At 37.8% G+C, this 23,644-nt stretch overlaps 2 protein-coding genes across 2 annotated transcripts; one reads left to right on the top strand and one right to left on the bottom strand.

The window, feature by feature from the left end:
• Window positions 1–96: 96 nt before the first annotated feature.
• LOC139937542 (ankyrin repeat and MYND domain-containing protein 2-like) lies at window positions 97–10,551 on the bottom strand. Its single transcript, XM_071932741.1, has 10 exons — window positions 10,376–10,551; window positions 8,817–8,881; window positions 7,664–7,802; window positions 7,016–7,189; window positions 6,425–6,510; window positions 5,627–5,835; window positions 4,129–4,264; window positions 3,117–3,245; window positions 2,488–2,644; window positions 97–1,469 (listed from the first exon to the last, which is right to left on the bottom strand). The coding sequence occupies exons 1-10, from the start codon at window positions 10,440–10,442 to the stop codon at window positions 1,315–1,317; spliced, it is 1,317 nt and encodes a 438-aa protein (XP_071788842.1). The 5' UTR covers window positions 10,443–10,551; the 3' UTR covers window positions 97–1,314.
• A 2,122-nt stretch (window positions 10,552–12,673) lies between these two features.
• Window positions 12,674–21,967, top strand: LOC139937550 (myosin light chain 3, skeletal muscle isoform-like). Its single transcript, XM_071932750.1, has 6 exons — window positions 12,674–12,850; window positions 13,392–13,431; window positions 18,148–18,288; window positions 18,825–18,989; window positions 19,655–19,732; window positions 20,601–21,967. Exons 1-6 carry the CDS (start codon window positions 12,848–12,850, stop codon window positions 20,636–20,638), a joined length of 465 nt encoding a protein of 154 aa, XP_071788851.1. The 5' UTR covers window positions 12,674–12,847; the 3' UTR covers window positions 20,639–21,967.
• The last annotated feature ends 1,677 nt before the right edge of the window (window positions 21,968–23,644 follow it).

Raw genomic sequence — 23,644 nt, 5'->3', positions numbered from 1 at the left:
TTCTACGTTGACTTTCCTCCACACAAATCCCTTTTCGAGACTTGACTCATGCAATTCTCTTTTTATTGTACTTTTAGAAACTTTCATAAAGATTTACATTTTGGGCTGTCAAACCAAATCACGAGCTGACATTGCCACCAACTCCTTCTAGTCCACAAATAAGGTAGGCACAGGTGTCATTCACATGAGCCCAGTTAGTAGACCTTTCCAACGTTTTATTTTTTATTTATGGCTGAGTGACAACACAAGAGCTTGGGTCTGGTAAAACTAAGGGAGGTTGAGGGAGTAGGGGGTGGGGGGGGGGGGGGCTTTGTCTATATGACAATGTTGAGCAAATTTTTTTTAAGGATTTTACTTTTACTTTCTAAGTATAAGTGAACCACTGTAGAGACAATATTGGCAAGTGTTTGGATTTGGACAGTGTAACACACAAGTACATGTATATTTGCTTTCATTTAAAAAAGTTGTTCCACTAGACTTTTTATTTGAGTGAAGTAAACTACACAAATGGCACACCAATACTTTTGGTTGCTGGAACTCAATACTCCTTAGGAGCTGAGACCGTTTCAGGAATGCATAATGCCTTATAATAATAATAATAATAGTAATAAGACATTTGTAAAGCGCCTAATGCAAAAGCCTCTAATGAGTAGAGCATTTTGACACTTGGTTTAAAGTTCCTTAAACGTGCTATTTATTAATATTATTACTATGTTGAACTTGACCTGCTGCGCTTGTTTTGGTCTCCATCCTGTTTTGCTCAAGTCTTAGGCCATGTAACATGAGGCAATTTACTTACAGGCAACTACTTCCAGGCAATCTCCAAGAGGAAAATACACTCACATTTGAATGTTTACATATTTTTCTTGTGCCACCAGTGTGGTCATGTAGCAAGCACTGCAGTTTGTTGCCTGCAAAAGTTGCTGCATGTCACGATGCCCTTGAATTACAACTTTGCAAATTAACTAGACCTGGGAGACAAGTAAAACTAGTGTCAGAGTTGTGACTATTAACTCATTAGTCGAGTCTGTTAAATCATTCATTAATGAACCAATTGTGTCGCTCACGACTATTCACAACACAATTTACTTACAAAACACAATCAGACATCGGTGACACAATCCTTCAATCCTTTCGGCTTGAATTTTACTATTTTGCGCTTGTTGCACACATTGCCACAATGTATATTTGGAATGAAAAATTAGCCGCGACTAGCGTCGTAGTGGAGACTAGTCGAGTAGTAAATTTCACTTATAAACCAGGCCTAGTATTAACACATCATCACCATCGCAAAGTTCTTAGAACATCACCAGGCTACGACTCTTGAGCAACTGTGTCTTGGGCCTTTCCGTCTGTGGCCGTCTCTGTTTGTTGAGATGCCTCATCTTCCGCCTCTTCACCATTGTCTGTTGAGGCAGCGTTGTTAATTGCATCTTCTGGTTTATCTTCGGAGGAAGCCGTCTCTGCTTCTGGATGAAACAAAATGAAACAATGAAATAATTCACGGGATTCACGACATGCACACCAAGACCAATTTAAAGACACTGGACACTATTGGTAATTGTCAAAGACCAGTCTTCTCACTGGGTGTATCTCAAAATATGCATAAAACAACAAACCTGTGAAAATTTGAGCTCAACTGCATTATCGTCAAAGTTGCGAGATAATAATAAAAGAAAAAACACCCTTGTCACGCAAAGTTTTGTGCTTTCAGATGTTTGATTTCAAGACCTCAAAATCAAATTCGTGGAAAATTACTTTGTTCTTGAAAACTACGTTTCTTCAGAGGGAGCCGTTTCTCGCAGTGTTTTATACTACCAACAGCTCCCCATTGCTCATTATACCAAGTAAGGTTTTATGCTAATAATTATTTTGAGTTATTACCAATAGTGTCCACTGCCTTTAATTTCACTCCCTTGGGGTCATCGTTTGATAATGACCCAAATACAACATTGTGTAATTTTTATCTGAAAGCTTTGTTGTAAAGATTTGTTTTGTGTCAAGTTTCCAAGTCTCCTAAATTTGTGGGGTCACAAAATTTTAGTGAGTTTCCATAATTTTGATTGTGTCATATCTTTGAGGTACCCATTTTCAAGGTTACCTATTTTCGTGGGTATGTAATTTTTGAGGTAACCTAATTTTTAGGGTATCCTATTTTTGAGGTACCCTATTTTCATGGGTACCCTATTTTCGAAGTACCCAAAATCAAGACAGGTGGTTCTCAGAGGCTTTTTTCTCAACTTAAAACAGTTCGGACCGACACTTATGTACATCTCTGGAGGATTGGCACATGAAATTTACAGGTCAATGCATCTGTTGCCCCTGTTCTTGGCATTGGTGCCCCATTGAAAGTTTCCCATAGATTTTAAAGATTTTCCAATGGAAATGCCCTTTGCAAAATGAAAATGGCCTTGCCCTCTCAGAGATGAAATTCTAGGACTGCTTCATGGTCTATTTTACTTTCGCTTCATCCACCCTGTCTCTCACCTTTCCTCTTTTCTTCCTCTTGTTTCCTCTTCTCCTCTTCTTCGTCAAGTTCTTGATTAAGTTTCTGAATTCTCAAGAAGTCTGCCGCCAGCTTTTTGCATATCTTCTTGTGTGTGAACCAGTGTAACTTCTGGCAATCTGGATTGCAGTAATTCACCTGCGCACAACCCACAGCAAAGAATAAGAAAATCTCATTTGAAGCGCATTCTAAAAATTCAAAACTTCATTTTCAAAACTACTCTATACTTTAAAACTTTGTATGGTGGGGATACTGGCAGCAAGCTGTACGGTCACATCACCACTGATTAGACGTTGGTCATGTATATCCCCAGTCTACCCTAAAGGCCGAGTCACACTGCAGCAATAACGAAAACGACAACGATCACGACGCAAAGAGAACGCATTCTATTGGTGGAATTGCTCCAAGCAGAATACGCACACGTTCATTCAACCAATGGAATGCGTTTTCGATCTGCTCGATGTTGGAGTCTTTTGACCTGATAAATCTTCATCATTTGAGGCACTACTTTTCTTTAGTTTAGAGAGTATATTGTGAAGTAAATCAATATTTAAAAATCGAAATTGGGGGTGGGTCAAAACATTTTCAAATTTTTTCTTTTTTTCTTTACCATTTTGCAGGCTGAGCATTTTTTGGCAGCTTTAGCATCTCCACATGTTGAGCACACATCTTCTGTTTCCACACTGCGAGATCCGTTGATACCTTGTGTTAAGATCGTCAACGCTGAAGGATCGTCACCCTAAAATAACCAAGAATGTCAGACAACACAAACAGGAAAAAATTGAATTAGCTGTTGTAATTGCAAACTGCTTATTAATCAAAAGGAACCGTGGTATAAATGCAAAAAATAGGTAATGTCCTTACTTTTTCGACCCTAGAAGAGTTAACGCAGCAGTTTAATTTGTTTGTTATTTAATGCCATTTCAGGATGATTTGCTTTGTGTTTGATTTTGGTGTTTTTGCAAGGAATAGCAACATTTTATTCTAATCCAATCTGGGCGGTCAGGCAGAGTGGTATCTTTCATCACCTACCACCTCTAGGGCCACAGTCACCCTAGGGCCACTATGTGGATTGGGTTCTCAATTGTGTTGATTATCCCCGTGTTTCTAAAACAGAAACTTCCTTCCTACTCTCCATCAGGTTCTTGGCTATAGTTCCTTCTCTCCATCAGGTTCTTGGCTACAGTGATTAAGTTCCCTTCTCTAAGCATCCTTGGCCTCACAATCGGAACCAATAAAAGAAATCACAAAGTCTGATACAATTCAGACAGTCCAAATACACAACTAAACAAGTTTCGTCTTGTGGAACATGCTGGGAGTAATTCATGGGGATCCCGTTCTTTTTGTAGGTAGCTGCAGGGAAGGTGTGGAACGGTCTACCACATTCCATCAGAGCCATCCAGACAAAAGACACTTTAAAAAAAACTTGAAGACCCATCTTTTTTCAAAAAATATTTCAGTAACATTCAATAGACATTGGACTTTTTAATTTTCTTGATCTTTGCACCGCTGGAGGACAACCAAGAGGGAACTTTTTGATTAAAGCAAGCGTCATGAGCACTTTTTTGTGGATATTTTAAAATAAGAATTATCACAATGGGACAATACAATTCAAGTCTCACAATTTTGACATCGGCCAGGTTGCGGACAATCTGTTGTAGCAGTTCTGATTCGTGATACGGGAAATCTCGAATCCACTGTCGCATAATTTTCTCCATCCCAACTTTCTCACCATCCGGTTCTTGACCCTTCAGTAAACTATACAAAGAAAAATAGAGAATGAAGACACACAAAAACCCAGAAGTTATGAGCTTGGTTCCTGCACATGTATACTCAGTTTGTGGTAACATCAGATGTATACCTACTTTGATGTTTAGACTTGTTCTTTGAAAACTTTTCCTGCTATTTATCCTATTCTCATAAAGTAGATGTTGGAATTCGGGAGACATCTTAGTTCAGAAAAGAACTGTCCTGCTTATTTACTTCTACCTGGGGATGTAGGAAATCAAGGACTATTTTCACTTAAGGGGACCTCTCTTTAGTAATGAAAGTGTCCTTCAGAAAACGAAAAGAAAAGCCACGTTAGCGTTTTGGACAGTACTGCCAATCTGCTGTTTCAGGAAATATGTTGCAACAAGTGGATTAATAAATTGGTGGAGTGACAATTGATGCAACATACAACAAAGAGGAATAAAAGGGGTAGAACCCCCCCCAACCCCCCCCCCCCTCCAAAAAAGGGACAGTGATGACGTACAAAAATTGTCTTGTAAGAACCTTGTGAGTCTTGTAAGGATAAAAACTGCAAAATTGTACCACCATCAGTCTTGTTCCCTCTATGCAACAGGCACAATGAACATGGTTCTCACTATATCCAATTGGGATCAGACTATTGTCCCTACCAGCCTCTGTTTGAGATTCGTTTGAATGGAGAAAAATCAATATCGCCCAAAATCTGAAAACTATAATCATTGAAGTATTTCCTGTTACAGGCCTGATACTTCACGGAGGCAACGAAGGCGATTGCCTCCGTTGCCCCTTGTCATTGCCTTGGTGCCCTTGAAATGCTCAAGTAGAAATTTACAATTTCCTCATAGGGTGCCCTTTGCCAAAGAGAAAATGCCTTGGTGCCCTTGCCCTTTCAAAAACGAAGCATACAGCCCTGCTGTTATGGAGGGCTTGTTATCGTTAATGAACACTGCTAGAAGGTCGTTCACATTGTCAGGTTTCCTCATAACAAAGTATCCTAAGTGATTTTTTTTTAATTAGTAAAGCCATAGATTTCCCAATCAGCATGAGCGTTACAAATGTATGTGTTCTCCATTGCTCGTTAGCCAAGTAAGAATGTAGGATTTGAAACTTTGCATGGTTGGAAATATAAGATATGGAAAGGTTTGCGGTAAACCATGTAATGACTATCTCTGAGTTGAGCTGGTTCTGAAAAGCATACTGATCGAAATGTCGAGTTGAAACCATTGGTTTATTTCAGATCCACCTCAACTCATTAGAGAAAGTCATAACATGGTGTTACCGCAAACCTTTCCAAGTATGACTAATTACCAGTAGTGTCCAGTGCCTTTGAAGGACAAAAAAACTAAAACCAACAAAAGATTCTACACTCACACTTTCAAAAGGCCGTCCACCCCCTCCGGTCGTTCCACGTCCCATTTGTGGCACATCCTGAGTAGGCAAGACAGGTAATGCATTTTCATCGCTAGGACCTCGTTAGTCTCCGACGACTTCATCTGCTTCTCGCAGATGCAGTCGAAGACGCGGGCTACAGGAACTGACTCATTCAGAAGGTCTCCGTGTTTCTTGACGAACAGGACCAGCTGTTTACAAGGACAGATACAACATAAGTTTCTGCAAATAACTCTTCAACCCTTAACACTTGCTTCAACTTCAATCCCTGTAAACTTTCAAACCGTCACTCAAAACTCATCTTTTTCCGTACCCATTATTTTGTTTATTTTTTTTTTAGTGTTTAACGCGCCTTTCCTAATGGATACCGACCTAAAAGCACTCATTATTGTTATGATTGTTACAAACATTTCCATTTCCATTGAAATGACTGCAAACATTTTCAGCTTGTAAAGGTTACATGCTTGGTCGTATGTGTATTTATAGCATTTGGGCTTCTTCTTTTTGTCTTTATGTGATAAAATTCAAAGTTTTGTATCATCAACTTGGTTGTGATCCCTAGCTTTACGGCAGTTACATGTTATATGGCTTCTGACTTGCACCCCACACAAAGATATTGAGAAAAGAAAAAAAAACAGGGAGATTGCGAATATTAGGGCTCCATATAGCTCAGTTAGTAGAGCGCTAGCACGTTCAATCGGAGGTCGTAGGTCCAAGTCCCACTCCAGTAAATTGTTTTCTTTTTTCCCCCAAAATTATACAAACTGCATTTCTCCTTACCTTGACTGGGTTAAGGTTTGTTTGCAGAACAAGTTTATGAAAAGTACCCGCCAACTCGGGTTTCAGTTTGGGCTCTTTTTCAAAACCTGTGAAAAAAGAGATACATCAAGATGGTCAATGGTAGAAGAACGTGGCTACAGATTTTTAACAAGAAAGGGCTGGTTTGGGTGGGTAGTGTCGTATTTCCTCGCCTTCCGTCTCTAGGACCCAAGTTCAAAACACGCTGAGGGGGGCACTTTTTGGACTGGGTGTTCAGTCCCTACTTGACCGTGTGGGTTTTTCCCTGGGATAATTCTCTGGGTTTTGCCCTCCCACATCAAAAAAACTGAAACTTCCTTCCTTATCGTCTCTCAATTGGGTCCTTGAGTTGTGCAGTGATTAAATTCACTTTAATGAGAGTCCTTGGCTTCACGACAAGAATAATCAAATTGAAATGAAACAAGAACGCATACATATAAAACCATAATTTTCAAGTTTCAACATTTCTGGTTGTTGCACCCAGCAAATAATAACAGGCGTGAGAGTGTCTATCGCAAAAAAGAGCAAGGGAAATGGCAAATTTCCTCCGGACATCTTAACGTCTGCCATTACCTTGTGGTTTAGTGTAATAATCAACATTCTCTCTGGAAAAATAGTTATTGATGATACTGACGCAGTCATGCTGGCCCACGAACGCTGCCATCTGGGCTGCAGTCCGCCCGACTGAGTTCACAGGAGATGTCTTCGCTCCGGATTGTAACATCAGGCGTGTCACGTCTTTGTTACCTGGAGAGAAATATTGTATTTTTTTTATTAACTTGACATGGGTCTCGAGTATATTAAACAAGGCAACAATGTCCTCAAACCTGACTATCCCAACTTAAACTGCAAGTTTGACTTGTTTTTGTCGAACTGAGGGCTACAGGGCTAAACTGATTATATAATAGGTCTTTCCCTTTCATATTATACTCACAGTGACTTCCTAGATATGAGGGTCAATTTCTGGGATGGAAAATCAAAGCTTCATTTAGTCAAAATCTTACCTGCACTATTAAATGGGATTCACATTCACAGGCAGAATACAATTTTTGGCGGCAGGTTTTGGATAGCAGACAATTGTTTAGCATTAGCTTCTGCTTTAGCAGCTCTATGAAATCGGACCGTGTTCAATCAAATCTGTTTCTGTAGTAGCATGGTCATTTGGAGAATTTCAATTTCCAAAACAAAACTTTTGAAGAAAAAAGGTACTACTAAACTCACCAGAGAGGGCACCAAACATAAGCGTTGTGTAACCATTCTCGTGCTCGTTGATGTTAACATCAGCCCCATTAGCAAGCAACAATTCACAGAGGGGGACTTGACCCTTGAAGGCAGCATGCTGAAGAGGGGTCATCCCATGCTGATAATGAAGAAATAAATTATACAACTTTAACATCTATTAAAGGCAGTGGACACTATTGGTAGTTGTCAAAGACTAGCCTTCACAGTTGGTGTATCTCAACATATGCATAACATAAAAAACCTGTGAAAATTTGAGCTCAATCGGTCATTAAACTTGCGAAATAATTACGAAAGACAAAACACCCTTGTCACACGAAGTTGTGTACGTTTAGATGGTTGATTTCGAGATCTAAAGTTCTAAATCTGAGGTCTCGAAATCAAATTCATGAAAAATTACTTCTTTCTCGAAAACTATGGCTCTTCAGAGGGAGCCGTTTCTCACAATGTTTTATACCATCAACCTCTCCCCATTACTCGTCACCAAGAAAGGTTTTATGCTAATAATTATTTTGAGTAATTACCAATAGTGTTCACTGCCTTTAACCTCAATGTATTTCTCGGGAGAAATATAGGGTTTTAACTTCCTCTAGCTACCATGATATCTCGGTGGTCTTTTTAGTAAGACACTGCTCTAGAATTGCAAAGGTTGTGGGTTTGATTCCCACCCAAGTGAAATGCCTTTGATTTCTTCACAGAACTCGGGAAAGTCTGAGTATACAGTTATATTTTATATTGGTGTATGGGTAAAACCAAAATTATCATACATTACACAGTGAACAGTAAAGTAAAAGAAAGTGACACAGTTAAACAGTACATGGGTGGTAAACAAAGTGAGGGGACACTTATTATATTGGAGCCAATTCAATGTATTCTGTAGCAGACTGAAAAGGAAACTTTGTTGCAATTTCAATATATGACCAATCGAGCCCAATTTTCAAGCAGGTACAATGTTTTTTTACTGCTTATTTTCAGATTCACCGAGTGAGGATACTCAACATTTCAGGGAATTGGAAATGAGAGCGTAGCTATTTGAACTTTGCTGTCCTTCAAAATGAAGCCTTTGGTATAATAAATTAAACAATTTGTACAGAATTTTCACTTCTTACTTAGAATATAATTTTTTTCACTTTACCTCATCCAGACAGTTGACAGATACATCAGAAGCCCCAAGCAATTGTCGTATCAGCTCAATATTCCCTGAAAGTAACAAAAAACAAATTACTGCAACACAAATAAGTTTTTGTCTAAAACAAATTGTACTTTGTACCAAAAATGTCCACTTGATGTACTTCTAGAACTATAATTCACGGGGGAGCCTTTATAGTTTATAGAAGTGACTTTGATGTAAATAAAATTGTAAAAAACGTTCAGAGTAGAGAGTAGATCTGAAAGAAACTTGCCAAGGTTTGTTTTTGTATGGCAAACAGTCCTCATGTCATAAATGCGATCGGTGCACCAGTGACCAGCGGGCCTGCTGTGTAGGGCATTGACAAGGCAGCAATCTCAGTAGTTGTGATATAATCGTAAGCCTCTGACTGGGGGTAAGTCAGGTCCTACTACTTGCCGTCAACTCATTTGGTGCCGTCAACTCGCAGTCAACTCCTCCAATATATTTAAAATCCTCAAAAGAGGCATATAACTGTAAAAAATTAGCTAAAGGAGAATTTTCATTTATAAGTTTTAGGTTACATTTCGTAATGTGCCCCTTTGATTTTGTCTATTTTTGTTAAAGGCAGTGGACACTATTGGTAATTGTCAAAGACTAGCCTTCACAGTTGGTGTATCTCAACATATGCATAAAATAACAAACCTGTGAAAATTTGAGCTCAATCGGTCATCAAAGTTGCGAGATAATAACAAAAGAAGAAAGCACCCTTGTCACACGAAGTTGTGTGCGTTTAGATGGTTGATTTTGAGACCTCAAGTTCTAAACTTGAGGTCTCGAAATCAAATTCGTGGAAAATTACTTCTTTCTCCAAAACTATGGAACTTCAGAGGGAGCTGTTTCTCACAATGTTTTATACCACCAACCTCTCCCCATTACCTGTTGTCACCATCAAAGGTTTTATGCTAACAATTATTTTTTTTGAGTAATTACCAATAGTGTCCACTGCCCTTAAGTCCCATTCTTTTGCTGTTTGGTTAAGTGCTGATTAGTTGTTTGTTGTTTTGATTGATGCTAATTTACCCAGGCCATTGGGATTTGTGGTGTTTAAAATGTTAAAACCTTTTAGCTCTTTTTAAAGAAATTTTTATATTGTACATGTTCTAGTGCAATTCAACCATATCGGTTGAATTGGATGAGTGGAATTCCAAACTTTTGTTTACTTATTTCTTCTTTTTTTCTTCTTGACTTATTCATTGTCTTCTTAATATTATTGAAATGGTATGTTTTTACTAGCTAGATTTTACAATGAACATGATGAATAGTCTATTTTGTTCCATTCTACTTGAAGTAACTACCGCCTTCGTGTTGGTTTGGGCCAACAGAAATAGCAATAGTTAAGATATAGAAAGGCCGAACCCAAAATGTACCCGTGTTGAACATAAATATAATTTCATTCGTTTTAAAATTTATTTTATATATTATTATTTATAATAAAAAAAACGAGATAGAAAAAAATCAAAGAAGTAAATTTTATTTTTATTTATTCGTTTTGTATAGCAGTTTTGTTGAAATTCAACACTTACCTGATTGAATACTCTCGAACAATTCCTTCTCCGAATTGGATAGTTCTCCCTTTTTCTTTCCTGCCATTTTACAATTATTTCAAGAGCCTGGAAATTACAAATAGATATTGACGACTCACTCTCGTTAGTTTGTACACAAAATGAGAGACAGATCAGAGCTAGAAAAGACTAGAACAACAGAGCAAGCGTACAACACATGCGAATCAGGATAAATGTGTGCATAACTCATGCTGTAAAAGGAGCTTTATGAATAATTCATAATTTAAACTTGATCTAGTCCCTTCACCATTCCACAATGGTGCAAAAAGTACAATAATGCTGAATGTTTTCTACTGTTTCAGTTTTAACGAAGAACATCTTATGAAATTGAACAATTAATAACCACGATAAACAATTTCAGTATTTAGTTTTCATGCAGTTAGTGTAACCGTTTTCTCGGTGCATTCTTTATTGAGGACTTTGAAACTCTCCTTTTTTTGTTACTACACAGTCACCGATAGAGGGCCTAATTGAGATGATAGGCTTCTTAAAAATGCCCTTTTTGAAACCACGGCTTCGGCTTTGGATTCGGCTTCAGGATCCGTCCTCTCGTCTGAAGCCCTGGGCCTGCCTATAAAGCGCACAACACGCGCAATATGCCAACACAACAGCGGGGCCAAGCTAGTCTGAAGCCGAATCCAAAGCCAAAGCCGGTCGTTTCGAAAAGGGTGAAAGTGTGGCTCAAAAAAAAACTATACAACTTTGACATTGTTGCAACTCCGAAAACTGAATTACAAATTACATAGTTATTTTTTTTTAAAGCTCAATTTGTTAAACTCTAAGAAGAAGTTACGTTGACCGTATACAAAAGAAAAATACGTTCACAAAAAAAAAGAAGACTTATAGTGCATTTATGAGAGTACACGAACACCCCTCCCCCTCCGTAGAAAGTCTTGGGTGCCGCCCCCACCCCATGACTTTCTATACTGATTGACTATGGGCGATATCATTCCTCCCGGTATAATTATTGGTAGTTTGAATAATTATTATGCCCTCATACGTGCATCAATTTTAATGACACACAATTATTATTTTTAGTATTATATACATATCGAGTTCTGAAACCCATGGTCATCACTCATGTTTTCTACCACGGCATTGAGTCTTCTTATAAATAATCTTATATGCTGAGTGTATCGCACGGGGTAAAATGGTGCAATGGTGCTGTTTGTATTTTGACACTTTTGGGTATTGCTATAAACATAAGTGAGAGCAAAAAAAAAGGCCATGGGTTCGAATCCCACACCGAGATTATATATCCGGCCATGTGGATTTATTATTATGTTTTACCATAGAGCGAGGAATGGTTTTACAGTACTCGGGAAAATATTGGGCATTAATATTATTGGCAAGCCCTATCTTCACAGGCTATAGGCTTAATATCAGTGTACTAGTATTGCAAATCGGGAGATACTTTAGAAGAAAAGAAAAAAAACATTATGTACATTTATTGACCCTTTCCAACAGTTCACTGGAAGGCAACACGTTTCTGTGTTCTGTGCCCACATCTAAAGTTCATCGCCGTTGATTTGGCTGCCATACAAAATTCATGAGGTCAATGGTATTTTTTTGCACAGCGCTTGTTTGCTCGGCAAAACCCATTGTGTAAGATGAATGAACTGATAGCTTGTAAACCATACCGCTGTTGACAAAATGCATTAATATGTCACCTTACACGGGCTATTATTGTCTGCACAATGTTTGCTAATCGGGAAAGTTAAAATTTCTTAAGTTTGCTTATAGCACTGGCCAGGATATTATGTTTGTTTTCGAACTAATTTCTTGAGTTCAAAAGTGACTAAAGAGAAAACATAACACAGGCCAATATGGGTCTATACATAATTATGAGTGTGATATTTAACACCCTTCCTTATACAATGGACTGATGAGCGGCCATATTTGGTAGGTTATTAATACGACAATTGTGGCCGTTTTATGACTCCATGGTTCAAGTTGTTTCGGTTGCGTCAATTTGTCTCTTTAGGGTTGCGTTGGCAAAGACACTCGAGATCACATTTGCTGCTTTGCATCAAGGGTAACTTTAACCTATATGGCTCCAAATGAAGACAGAGACACCTTTAAAGAGTCTTGCACCATGCTGATCCCGACCTACGGCTAACATTTCAAAATGACTGACTCGAGTCACCTTTGCTCAAACAAACACAAACCTACCCCCATAAATGGAATGGTACAGTCCATCTCCAAGGGAAAGGATTTCATACCAGGGATTCCAGACATACCGGACATCCCAGAATGCATTGCAGTCCTTGGTGCTGATGATCTTAGGTTGCCCCTCTAGTGCCGTCGTCTTCTGACTTGAATCTTTTCGGTTCTTTACGGTGCTACGATCCGTCAGGGCTTTACCTTCGTGAGGAACCCTCCCAGTAATTCTCCTTCTTCAGTCCAGTACTTTTGAAAAGAAACTTCGCAAAAATGGTAAGTTTTACAATCAACTGTGTTAAAAGTTATTTCAATTTTCTAGAGGGGTGAAGCGCTGCTTGGGAAATCCTCTTTTGATCTTGTCTATTAATACTTTGCTTTCATTTTTTCCATTCTATTTTGCATACTTTTCTACACACCCTGTGCTTTAATTGTGGTCTATTGAGAGACCGCTTCCATAACCATGTATACCTAAACATATACATTGTTGTTATACATTCTAATCCTTGTCATTAGTAAAGTTCTTCGAGAATTATTGTTTTAAAACATCTCATTTCAGGTACATCAATACCGGTGTGCCTTTTTGCCTTTTTGTAAAATCACCCCTGCATCAACCACACCGGAGAAGTGGGCGGTTGTTGCATCAACGGGCAGTATCCTAATAAGACGATTGATGGCTTTTTGTATATAGTGATGAGATGTGCCACAATTTTATGAAAATCTACATAGAATTAAGTGTGGATTTTTTTTGTAGACGATTCATTATTGTCAATATAAAAGTTTAATTTAATTTCAATACTCCATTTTATAATTACAGGCACGGGAACCGGGAAAGTTCAACGAGGAACAAATGGAAGGTATGTCACAAAAAAGGAAAAGTTTCCGTATGGCGCCACCACTTTTTCATTCTATATGAAATATCTAATTTGCCTCAATGAGATATCCCTTTTTGTAAAAATGAGTGAAAAAGTGGTGGCGCCATACGGAAAGTTACCCATGAATATTGCTTTAGTCGTGCTTGAGTCAGAAAAAGACCGATGGACACCAAAACAGGAGTCATGCAATTATTTACCCATTATTTTATGTATCAGCCTGCAACTATTTGGATGAAACGAAACTTAAAGTATTGACGAAAGAAAATTCGTTGTCCAATGTCTAACCAGACATTCCGCTGGTGGGGTGAACTAAAACCTGGATTGAGATTTATAATACACGTACGAGGTATCTCCATTGTGATGTTACCATAGATGCTGGAATTCGTATTGATGTACGACTACAAATTAATTGCAATGTAAGCCTTTGAGAAAGACTCTGCTAGGGTCGAAACGTCAACTTCTTTTGCGATCAAACAACAAGGTGAAGAAATAGTTTGCTTCAACTTTCATCAACTGAACTCATCAACTCCGTTTACGATGTTGATTCTGTTAAAATGTCAAATTTGTTTAAAATGTTACTGGAAATTTGTGTCACAAGGTTCGATCATTAGACGTGACAAATAATTAACCGAAACTAGCTTTTATGCGACCCGCTTTTATGTAAACACATTAATTTTTATAGACCTAGCTATAATTTAATGCGGTCGGACTTGTCCGTCATATGTGTACATTACTATCCAAATAATAGTGCAGTGTGCAATCCTGTCAATATTGTTAAAGACATTTTTGTGCACAAAATAATAGAGTTGCGACACGTGTGGTTTTCCCGACACCAACAAATTTTGTGGGGCAAATTTTCATGTGAGAAAGTTTGACGGGGTGTCCAAACAATACGTCCCAGGAAAAAATTCCCATTGAGTCCCATTGATATTTTGAATGGGATTCAATGGGATCCCATTGTTTCAATGGGATTCAATGGGATCCCCTGTGGGTCCCATTAGATCCGGTTGAATATGTCCCAAATTCCACCCCAATCCCATTGTATCCCATTAATCCCATTCAAAATTTCAATGGGATCCCATTAAATCCCATTGATTTTTTTCAATGGGAATTTTTCCTGGGTTTTTTTCTGTAATTAATATTGATATTACGAACTGTATAAACTTATTGATGCACGTACCACTTTAAGCAAACTATGCAATTGTGGCACCTTGAAAGGCCTATACCATTTACATGTGTGACCTCTAACGTGCTTATTATTACCCCCAATTGAAAACGATTATACGTTTACAGAGAGGGCAAACATCAAGTCAGATTATATTGTCCAAGAGATGTAAAGAACCCCTTTTGGGGATGGGTTGGTAACGACAGCGATTGATGCACTGACCAAATAAGTCTAACTTGGTTGGAGCATGTTCCTTTCTCCATAGTTGGAGTGAAATTACTTCAAGATAAATTTACTCGAATGTGTTTGTGGTATCGAAAAACTACACCCTGCCCATTATTTGTTACTTTTCAGAATGATTAATTAAAAAAAATAACGAAAATGTCCTTTAAAAGCGGCCAATTGTATATGATAATTGATTTTTGATTTTTCCAAATCACATTATGCCATAATTATTGTTGAAGTATTCTCGGTTGTGAAACGTTCATGGTCGCCCTTCATTGTTTATATCTTTTTAACCTACAGTTCCAATTAGTTTCCACGCACAACATAAAGTTTACATAAGCAATGTAATTAATTAGTAAACATCTGAGATGCAAGGTCGAATACTTTTGTCTTACCAAAATGCTAATTTGTTATTAAGATGAATCCATCATTATTGGTCAGTAAATTCCATGGGCGCCTGAACTTCAGATGTGACAAAGCTCTGCAGCTGGCGAGGTGGGGGTTCATGCATAAGATAAGGGGCGTGTTTTAGACGTGGTCTCATAACGAATTGGTGGATCATGTATTGTGAGAGTGGAGCAAGTTGGTGTCAAACCTTTCTATTAAGTTATGGTTTTCATAAGCATTGAAGTTGATGGAGTATGGATGTAGTCATGATTGTTTAGCTCAGGTTTGCAGACAATCATGCTGCGTTTCAAAACTGACTCTAAACTTCTGATGTTTGGTAGCCTATTTTTCAGAAAATGATTTCTGAATCTGTTGAGATGAATTTCATGGACTAAATGAACATCTGCCTATTTCCAAAGCTTGATGTGTATAAGTGTTGGTTGCAACTGTAAACCTAGCAAACTTTCTTTTTAGTTGTTTTTCTCTCGATGTTCAAACTGCACACATCCCTTCCAAAACGATTTCAAGTTACGCTTATGTTCTTTAGACATTGATATAATTTCTTATGATCGTGCAATGCTAAAACTGTCACTGATTGAATCTTTAAAGTCAAAGTTGATTCATGTGGGGTTATCCATCATCTTTCTAGACGCACTTCTTTGACTTGAAATCTTCCACATGACCTGTCACTTTATTTTAATCATTGCAAACCTGAAATGGCGATCATTGGCTCCTAAGAGCGCCTGTTTGAACGAACGAAGACAGCTGAGAAATCAAACTGAGTTATTCCTGAATTCTCTTAACATAATCAGATTAGTGAAACCCCAGTTCTTTCGAAGCATTCACTTTGCCTTAAGATATTTATTAGAGGTTCAAATGCTACACAATTTAAACATAAATTAATTCCACTCGAAATTATTTCATAAATCAAACAATGAGATGTTTTGGTTTATTATCCCATTTTGTTCTACATGATTAATACATGATGTGAAAATGAAGCCATTGTTTTGCGAGTATACCTTGGTCATAATTTTTGTCATTCACACCATCAAACATGATTTCGACAGAATTTCAACCGGAAAATAATGTTGGTGAATACAGTTTAAACCAGTGAGTTGCAAATTGCCTCCTTAATTATTTATTCCCGAAGACATTTAAAAACAAATGGTTCAACTCATAGCCAAGTTGATGAAGGTTGAATTTAATAACCTACATTATGTATTTCAAACGGAAAATATTTTCATGGTGTATACTTATTTATAATCAGTGAGTTGCAGATTGCCTACGAATAAAAATATTCATAAAGACAGGGAGGTCTTCCTAACAAAATAAACTCATCCACATAGACAAGTTTAGTAAGATCGGATTTCAGTAACCTACATCATTAAACCATGGAGAATTTCTACCTCATGTACATGTACATGCCTTAATGAATCGGGGCACCTCGACATGCCATCTAAGATAATTCCCCGACCGCAAGGCAGGGTTCCTCCTTCTAGTGAAGCCGCGTCACGAGTCTTGGTATGTGAACTCCATGTTTGGAGAGCCAATGGGATACGGCTGCATCAATCACAGCTGGTTGTGCGCACCATATAAGTACATGTATATACGGGGCTTATACTGGGCAGCGATGAAGTATGGGTATACGTGAGAGCAGCTTTACATTATGTGACATTAAGGGCTCTGAAAATAATAGTGGGTGGAATATCACAGAGGCAATCTTAAAACAATGCTTCATGTGGGATTAAAGTTATGAAACAAATTATCATGTTTAGTAATGAGAAAAAGTCGAGTGAAATGTAAAATTTAGAATTTTAAAGGGAATGTATACACGTTTGGTAATTACTCAAAACAAATATTAACTTAAAAACTGACTTGGTAACGAGCATTGGAGAGCAGTTGATGGTAAAACATTGTGGAGAACGACTCCCTCTGAAGTAACGTAGTTTTTGAGAAAGAGGTATGGTTTCATTAAAATAATAAAAGACTTCTAGCTATAAGTCTTTTATTCCAATCTGAAAGCACACAAATTCGTCTAACAAGGTTTTTTTTTGTTTCATAATTTTCTTGCAACTTCGATGACTGATTGAGCCCAAATTTTCACAGGCTTGTTATTTTATGCATAATTATGTTGAGAATACACCAAGTGAGAAGACTGGTCTTTGACAATTATTATTACCAAACGTGTATATCTTCCCTTTAAGAATGAAGTTTTTCAATTTGTAATATTGATAGAGTTGCTACCGCCGCGGTCTTTTGGTGCATTTAAAATGTTTCAGAAAGTTACTTTTATCGATACAATATTCGGCCCAACTTAAGGTTTTGAAAAACTAAATTTCTGCCGTTGACGTCGTGCGTCAACATGACAAATTTGACATGTCTGTTTACCTCCATGCTGCAAAAAGCGGCTGCAAAATGCACTACAAAAGGAGCTCCTAATGATTATGAAGTAACATGAGTGATGACGTAACAGGGCTTTACACAAATCTTTCTGAAAAGCACCGGAGAATGGTATTCAAACAATAACATTTGCTTAATCTCATGTGAACTCATTTTTCTTATTGAACATTTTAAATGAATTTCAACAAAGATCCCTCGGTTTTCGTTCAAGTAGGTCTTTAACAAACGTGGCCAGAGCATTAACCACATTGTTTGATTAATTACCCATACAAAGAATTAACTGATTGCATCAAATTGTTAATATTTTTTCCTGAGAACAGTATGGGCGATCTTTTTTCCCCACAGAGTCATCGACATATAGAAATAGACCGTTGTGTTTAATAATGCTAATGGTTCTGTTGAGAGCTTTATAGGCTTCATGGGTGTCTTTATTTCAGATTCAAATATTTTGTGTATATAATTCCACCTGTTTTGTCTACTGCTCAAAGATCATCATTTTTTCCCCTTTTTTCCCCCATTAGAGTTCAAGGAAATCTTCAACCTCTTTGACAAACAAGGAGATCACAAAATTCCCAGCACAGATGTAGGAAACGTCTGTAGGTGCATCGGTCACAACCCAACACAGGCAGAAATCAAGAAACTGATAGGAACTGCTGATGAATGTAAGACGATTTAATAACTCCAGAACAATCAACACGTATTTATTTTATATTATAAATGCTGCTATACCCCCAAAAAATTGTGCGAAAATGCAGTCCCAGTTTTTAGCAATGAATTTTCAATTTCGGTCAAAAGTTGTCTGGCCTCGCTCATCATCGGTATGAAAAAAAGCTCATGAAGCCTTGAAACTTCATGAGCATTGTAGGCCTCGTTTAATGTTGTCTAATCATGCAAAAAACTGAAAACTAAAACCATTTTGTTCGTTAGTTCGTGATTTCTGTGACGGTTGTGTAAGAAGAAGAAGAAACAAATTGTTGAGGGGCCAGGTGCTATTAATATGTTTTGTGCCTCCAAGGAGGGCGTAGGAGAGCAAGCAGGGCGCACGGATATGCCTTCATATACTGGCCGTGTTGTTGTAGTAACCATGGTTCATTACAGATACTTAAACAAAACAAACTTTTATTATTGTGCCAAGGGAAAAAAACAGTTCAAAGCTGATTTTAAACAGCGGATGTGTATTGTTCTGATCTTATTGCAGACGAACGCTTTACATTTGAAGAGTTCCTTCCCATGTTGATAGCCGTCGCAAAAAGTAAAGACGTTGGTAAATTTGAGGATTACTTGGAAGGTTTGAAGGTGTTCGACAAGGAGGCAAATGGACTCATTTCAGCAGCTGAGATGCGCCACGTCCTCACAGCACTCGGTAAGAAAAATGTTCCCTTTTATTAATACAATTTTAATTCTTTGTTTTCTGATAAGCGTTTCCGATTAGGCGAAGTTTTCCGAAATTTGATTAATGTAGTTTATGAAAGGAACTAAGAGAGCAAGTCAGAGTTGACTCGCTGAACCCCCGAGGGAAGGCCTGGGTTGACCCGGAGATGCTAATCGAACGTATCAAATTAATAGAAATGGAGGCGATCTTTTGTCCCAACCCGGCATGCCGAAAACGCCGCTCTTCGGCGCAGTCCAAGCCGGTGTCCCTGGGAAATCTGGCAGTATTATTGTACCCGATGGGCTGGAGGAGAACTATATTCATAGAGGGTGTTATAGACGGATTTGTTACACACAGGGGTAACAACGTAGGGACTTTGTGCAGAATTTCCTTGTGTCACGTACCGGTATCTCGTTTCAGCAGTTCCATAAAAAAAAATGCCGCGGAATTTTATCATGGTACGGCCGTCTTGATTTCCTCCAATTCAAAACTTTGTTACCAAACTGGGGTTGGAATTAAAACTAGTTTGGTTCTTTTTTGTTCAATAAAATGTTATCACGCATTACTGTTATAGGACGCAGGGAACATATGACGTTTGTATTATGACAAGCTGAGCTAAAATGCTGTATTTTGTTGTTGTTTCCCTTCAAAATTAGGTGAGAAGCTTTCAGATGAGGAAATGGACGTTTTGATGGCTGGCCATGAGAATGAAAGAGGGATGATTAATTATGAAGGTAAAGTATAGAACGTCCACTGTACATGACGTTACCAAAAACCAAAACATCGCCCTCATTGACGTCCCAAAGACTACCTATCATTGGCTGAAACGTGCGCGCACACGCACACACGTTTCCATTTTAATTGACCCTAGCATTTAGGTAGCCAATGCATAGGTTTTGTTTTGTTTTGCTTGTAGAGCCCCTCCCCGCGCTTAAAGAAGAAAAACAGTTGCTAAATAAACTAGTAGTTTAGTTTTATACGAACTTTATGAACAAGATAATTATTGGTGAAACGATTTGAAACAAATCCACAGTTTATTGTTCCTAATGGATAGTTTTAGTTGTACTTTATTTCCTCGCATCCGTACCTAAAAAGTATTTTGAATGCACGTCACGCGAGCAAATACGTACGTGAACGTAAACGTCGAAAAATGGTGTCGTTCCTAGGTGACGTCACCACTTATCATTGCATGTTCACATAATTATGACGCACCTGACGTGAAAAAAAGGTTCAATATTAGGCCGTGTCCGAATTGGTGGCTACGGCTGCGGCTACGACCGTTGCCAGGGGTGTTGCTAAGGACGTCCTATATTCCAATGCATGACGACGCGGCGATCCAGCTGTAGCCGTAGCCGTAGCCGCCAATTCGGATACGGCCTTAGGCTAAATACTTGAGATTTTAACGACACAATTTCCTAACGTTCATGCATGTTCATGTAATTGCTCGCGCAACTTAACGCGCGTCTAAACCTCGCGCGTCACAGTGACATCACTTTGTATTAATTTTGTTTTGGTTTGTGTAATTTTTGCTTTGTTTATTTCGTTCGCTCATTAACATGCTTTCCTTTTTCTTTCCAATTTCTCTTCCATTTTAATCCGCAGACTGGATCAAGTCTATAATGGTAACACTGGAGCAATGAAGAGTCCATTCCTTATTGTTCAGCGGTAGCATTATACGCGCAGTTAGAATCAACAACAACAACAACAACGTCATTCTCAAGAATTCTCTGGTTGATTCTTTGCAATATGTCTTCATCTTTTTTTCACATGGTGTTTTTTCTTTTCTTTACGTAATCAATTGAATACCTTTCTCTGTTCAAACTTTTCAATAAACAACATCTCAAAAGCGTTCTTATAAATATAGAAGTATATTTAAAACTCATTGTAGACATTTATTAGGACAAAAAAACAAAACGTTAGATTGTGCAATTGTAGTGAGTAGTATATTCTATTTATTTATCTTTACAACTTGGTATAGCTTGTGTGTGCCAAACTATGTTTTGTTTATAACGAGTGTTTAAAGTTTGTATGAATTTGGCTTAATATTTAAAATACACAATGGGTGTATCAAATAGTTTATACTCTTGTACATAAACTATAATTCTTTATTTGAAAAAAATAAACTCTTCGTTAGCGGGAAAATGAAGAGAAAAAATGTCAAGTTATTTTTTACCGTTGCATAATGTTAATGTACCATTTTGTAGGTTAAGGTACAACATCTTCATGTGCATATTCAACAGGTTAATTTATATTCATAATGCCGGGTTATAATCAGCTCTGTTCACTGTGCGTATAAAATTATATATGAGTTATTTGCATATTCATATATGCTATTTCAAACTCATGTCGTTGGAATGTTTTTTGACAAACTGGGTTTAGTTTTGTGAAAGTCACTGTTCAAAAACAACGTCACAACAATAGATCAACCCTGTTGAAAAAGGGGCATTTCTTATAAATTGTCATGACTTTTTCATTACAAATCAAATTTTGTGGTCATATAATACATCATCAAATAAAATGGAAAGTGAGCACACAATTTTGAACGAGTCAGTTATGTGCCCATAACCCAAACAGTAATTTCTTATACGTTGCTGTTGTCCTTGGTTTTTGGAAGTAAAAATCATTAGGTGATAAGCATCAATTCATAAAGTCTAAATAGTATTTTGGGATTAATTTGGTCTCGAATGATTTTATAAGTGACAACTCCATAAGGCGCTGTCACGTATTATGCACATGGGCTGGGCTGGCACAACTCTTATAGGCTTTGACACTGGTCGCTATTATAATTCTTGCAGATCAGGGATTATGCCTATATCGTAAAGTAAGTTAAAACAACATACATTTCTCACAATAATATCATTAAATAACAGGGACTGGATCTTTGCTTTTAATTACCCGTTATTTTGGCCTTCACTGTTGTGGTACGCCATCAGCTACAACATGCAATAAACTCTTAATTTTACATTTCACTTTTCTGTGTTCAGCTGAATGTTGACTTTATTCAATGTGTGTTTTCTTCAAGACGCTTTTCGTTTCACGCCAGGGCCCAATTTTTTAAAGTTGCTTAATCAGAAAATTGTGCTCGAAATGTATCTGCTAAGCAAACATAACTAGAATACCAGCAGTCACAAGTTGTACATGTGCCATGTTCGTTTGGCTGCCATACTCTGGTAAGCATAACTTTACTGTGCGTATTATATAGCTGCATATGAAATTGGGCCCAGATGTTTTTCTGTTTGGATGGGGTACCCTTTTTTCCAGGGGTGGGGGCCGGGGGCGGGGAGACTTCTGACAAATTATTGGAACTGCCGTTTTCGGTTAAAGGAACACGTTGCCTTGGATCGGACGAGTTGGTCAAAACAAAAGCGTTTGCAACCGTTTTTTATAAAATGCATATGGTTGGAAAGATGTTTTAAAAGTAGAATACAATGATCCACACAAGTTTGCCTCGAAATTGCGTGGTTTTCCTTCTACTGTGCGAACTAACATGGTCGGCCATTTATGGGAGTCAAAATTTTGACCCCCATAAATGGCCGACGTGTTAGTCGACGAGGTAAAAGGAAAACCACGCAATTTCGAGGCATGTTTGTGTGGATCATTGTATTCTACTTTTACAACATCTTTCTACCCATATGCATTTTATAAAAAACGGTTACAAACGCTTTTCAAAGACCAACTCGACCGATCCAAGGCAACGTGTTCCTTTAAGTTTCTATTATACGCCCTTCGGCGCTATTTACCCTATTATATATAATGACGTACAGAATGTAGAAAACCAAATCATTTTGTCTGCGTGTAAGGAAATTTGTTTTGACGTTTAATAATCACAATAAGGGAAGGTATATGAGTAGTTTCAAAACATTAATGCGAACATAAATACGATATGAGAGAGAGAGAGGGGGAGGGGCAGAGACAATAAGCACACACACAAAACAGAGGATAACAAACTACTTAAGTTTTTAGTTCGCCGTTTACAGTTTAAACCTTCAACAGTAATAATTCACATTGCCGTGTTCGAACAGATTACTAAAAAAACACACACACACACACATAAAAAACCCACAAAAACCCAACGGTGCCGCGCGTTGTCGATCTAGTCACATGGAAATCGAAATTTATTTGTTCAAACATAAAGAGTTATTGTTCAGTAACAATCAAACAATTTTTTTTTAGTAATTGTTTGTCACGATTTATATGTTAGTTAAACTTGTTAAACTTGACTCCGTCAAGAGCAATAATGCCTTTGGTCCGGTCTGACGTCTTTTTCAGCACTGTGCAGCATTTTTCTCTTCAAATATCGCGCCTCGATTGACGTTGGTTTATTTACATTCCACTCATCAAAACACGTATTTTTTATATTGGTAACAATAGCTTTATTTTGAAAAAAAAAAACGCTTCCAGGTGAATTTAAAATAATTTTTTTATGTTGGCGATATAATGTTGGGAGGGGTCGAGCATAGAGTACTACGATCATAAGCGATTTAATGTTGAGATAGGTCGAGGATAAGTAAGCAAAAACAAATTCCCCAAACTGTTCGGTCGGCTGGGGACCAAAATAGCTTAGCAATTTTTTTCTGCTATTAAGCAAAGAGCAAATCTATGAAATTGGGCCATGGTGAGATCCGGAAATCAGAGAAACAGAGCGC

Source organism: Asterias amurensis, chromosome 5 (assembly GCF_032118995.1).
Source record: "Asterias amurensis chromosome 5, ASM3211899v1".
NCBI lineage: Eukaryota > Metazoa > Echinodermata > Asteroidea > Forcipulatida > Asteriidae > Asterias > Asterias amurensis.
This window is presented reverse-complemented; position numbering and strand designations above follow the sequence as displayed.

Bases quoted from the DNA above. Each gene is read 5' to 3' on its own strand.
- LOC139937542 (XM_071932741.1), bottom strand. From the start codon at position 10,442: ATGGCAGGAAAGAAAAAGGGAGAACTATCCAATTCGGAGAAGGAATTG. The intron at 7,803-8,816 runs GTAAAGTGAAAA...CTTCATTATCAG, and splicing joins CTGTCAACTGTCTGGATGAG to CATGGGATGACCCCTCTTCA. The intron at 4,265-5,626 runs GTGAGTGTAGAA...TTCTTTGTATAG, and splicing joins GTGGACGGCCTTTTGAAAGT to TTTACTGAAGGGTCAAGAAC.
- LOC139937550 (XM_071932750.1), top strand. The intron at 13,432-18,147 runs GTATGTCACAAA...TTCCCCCATTAG, and splicing joins CAACGAGGAACAAATGGAAG to AGTTCAAGGAAATCTTCAAC. The intron at 19,733-20,600 runs GTAAAGTATAGA...TTTAATCCGCAG, and splicing joins AGGGATGATTAATTATGAAG to ACTGGATCAAGTCTATAATG.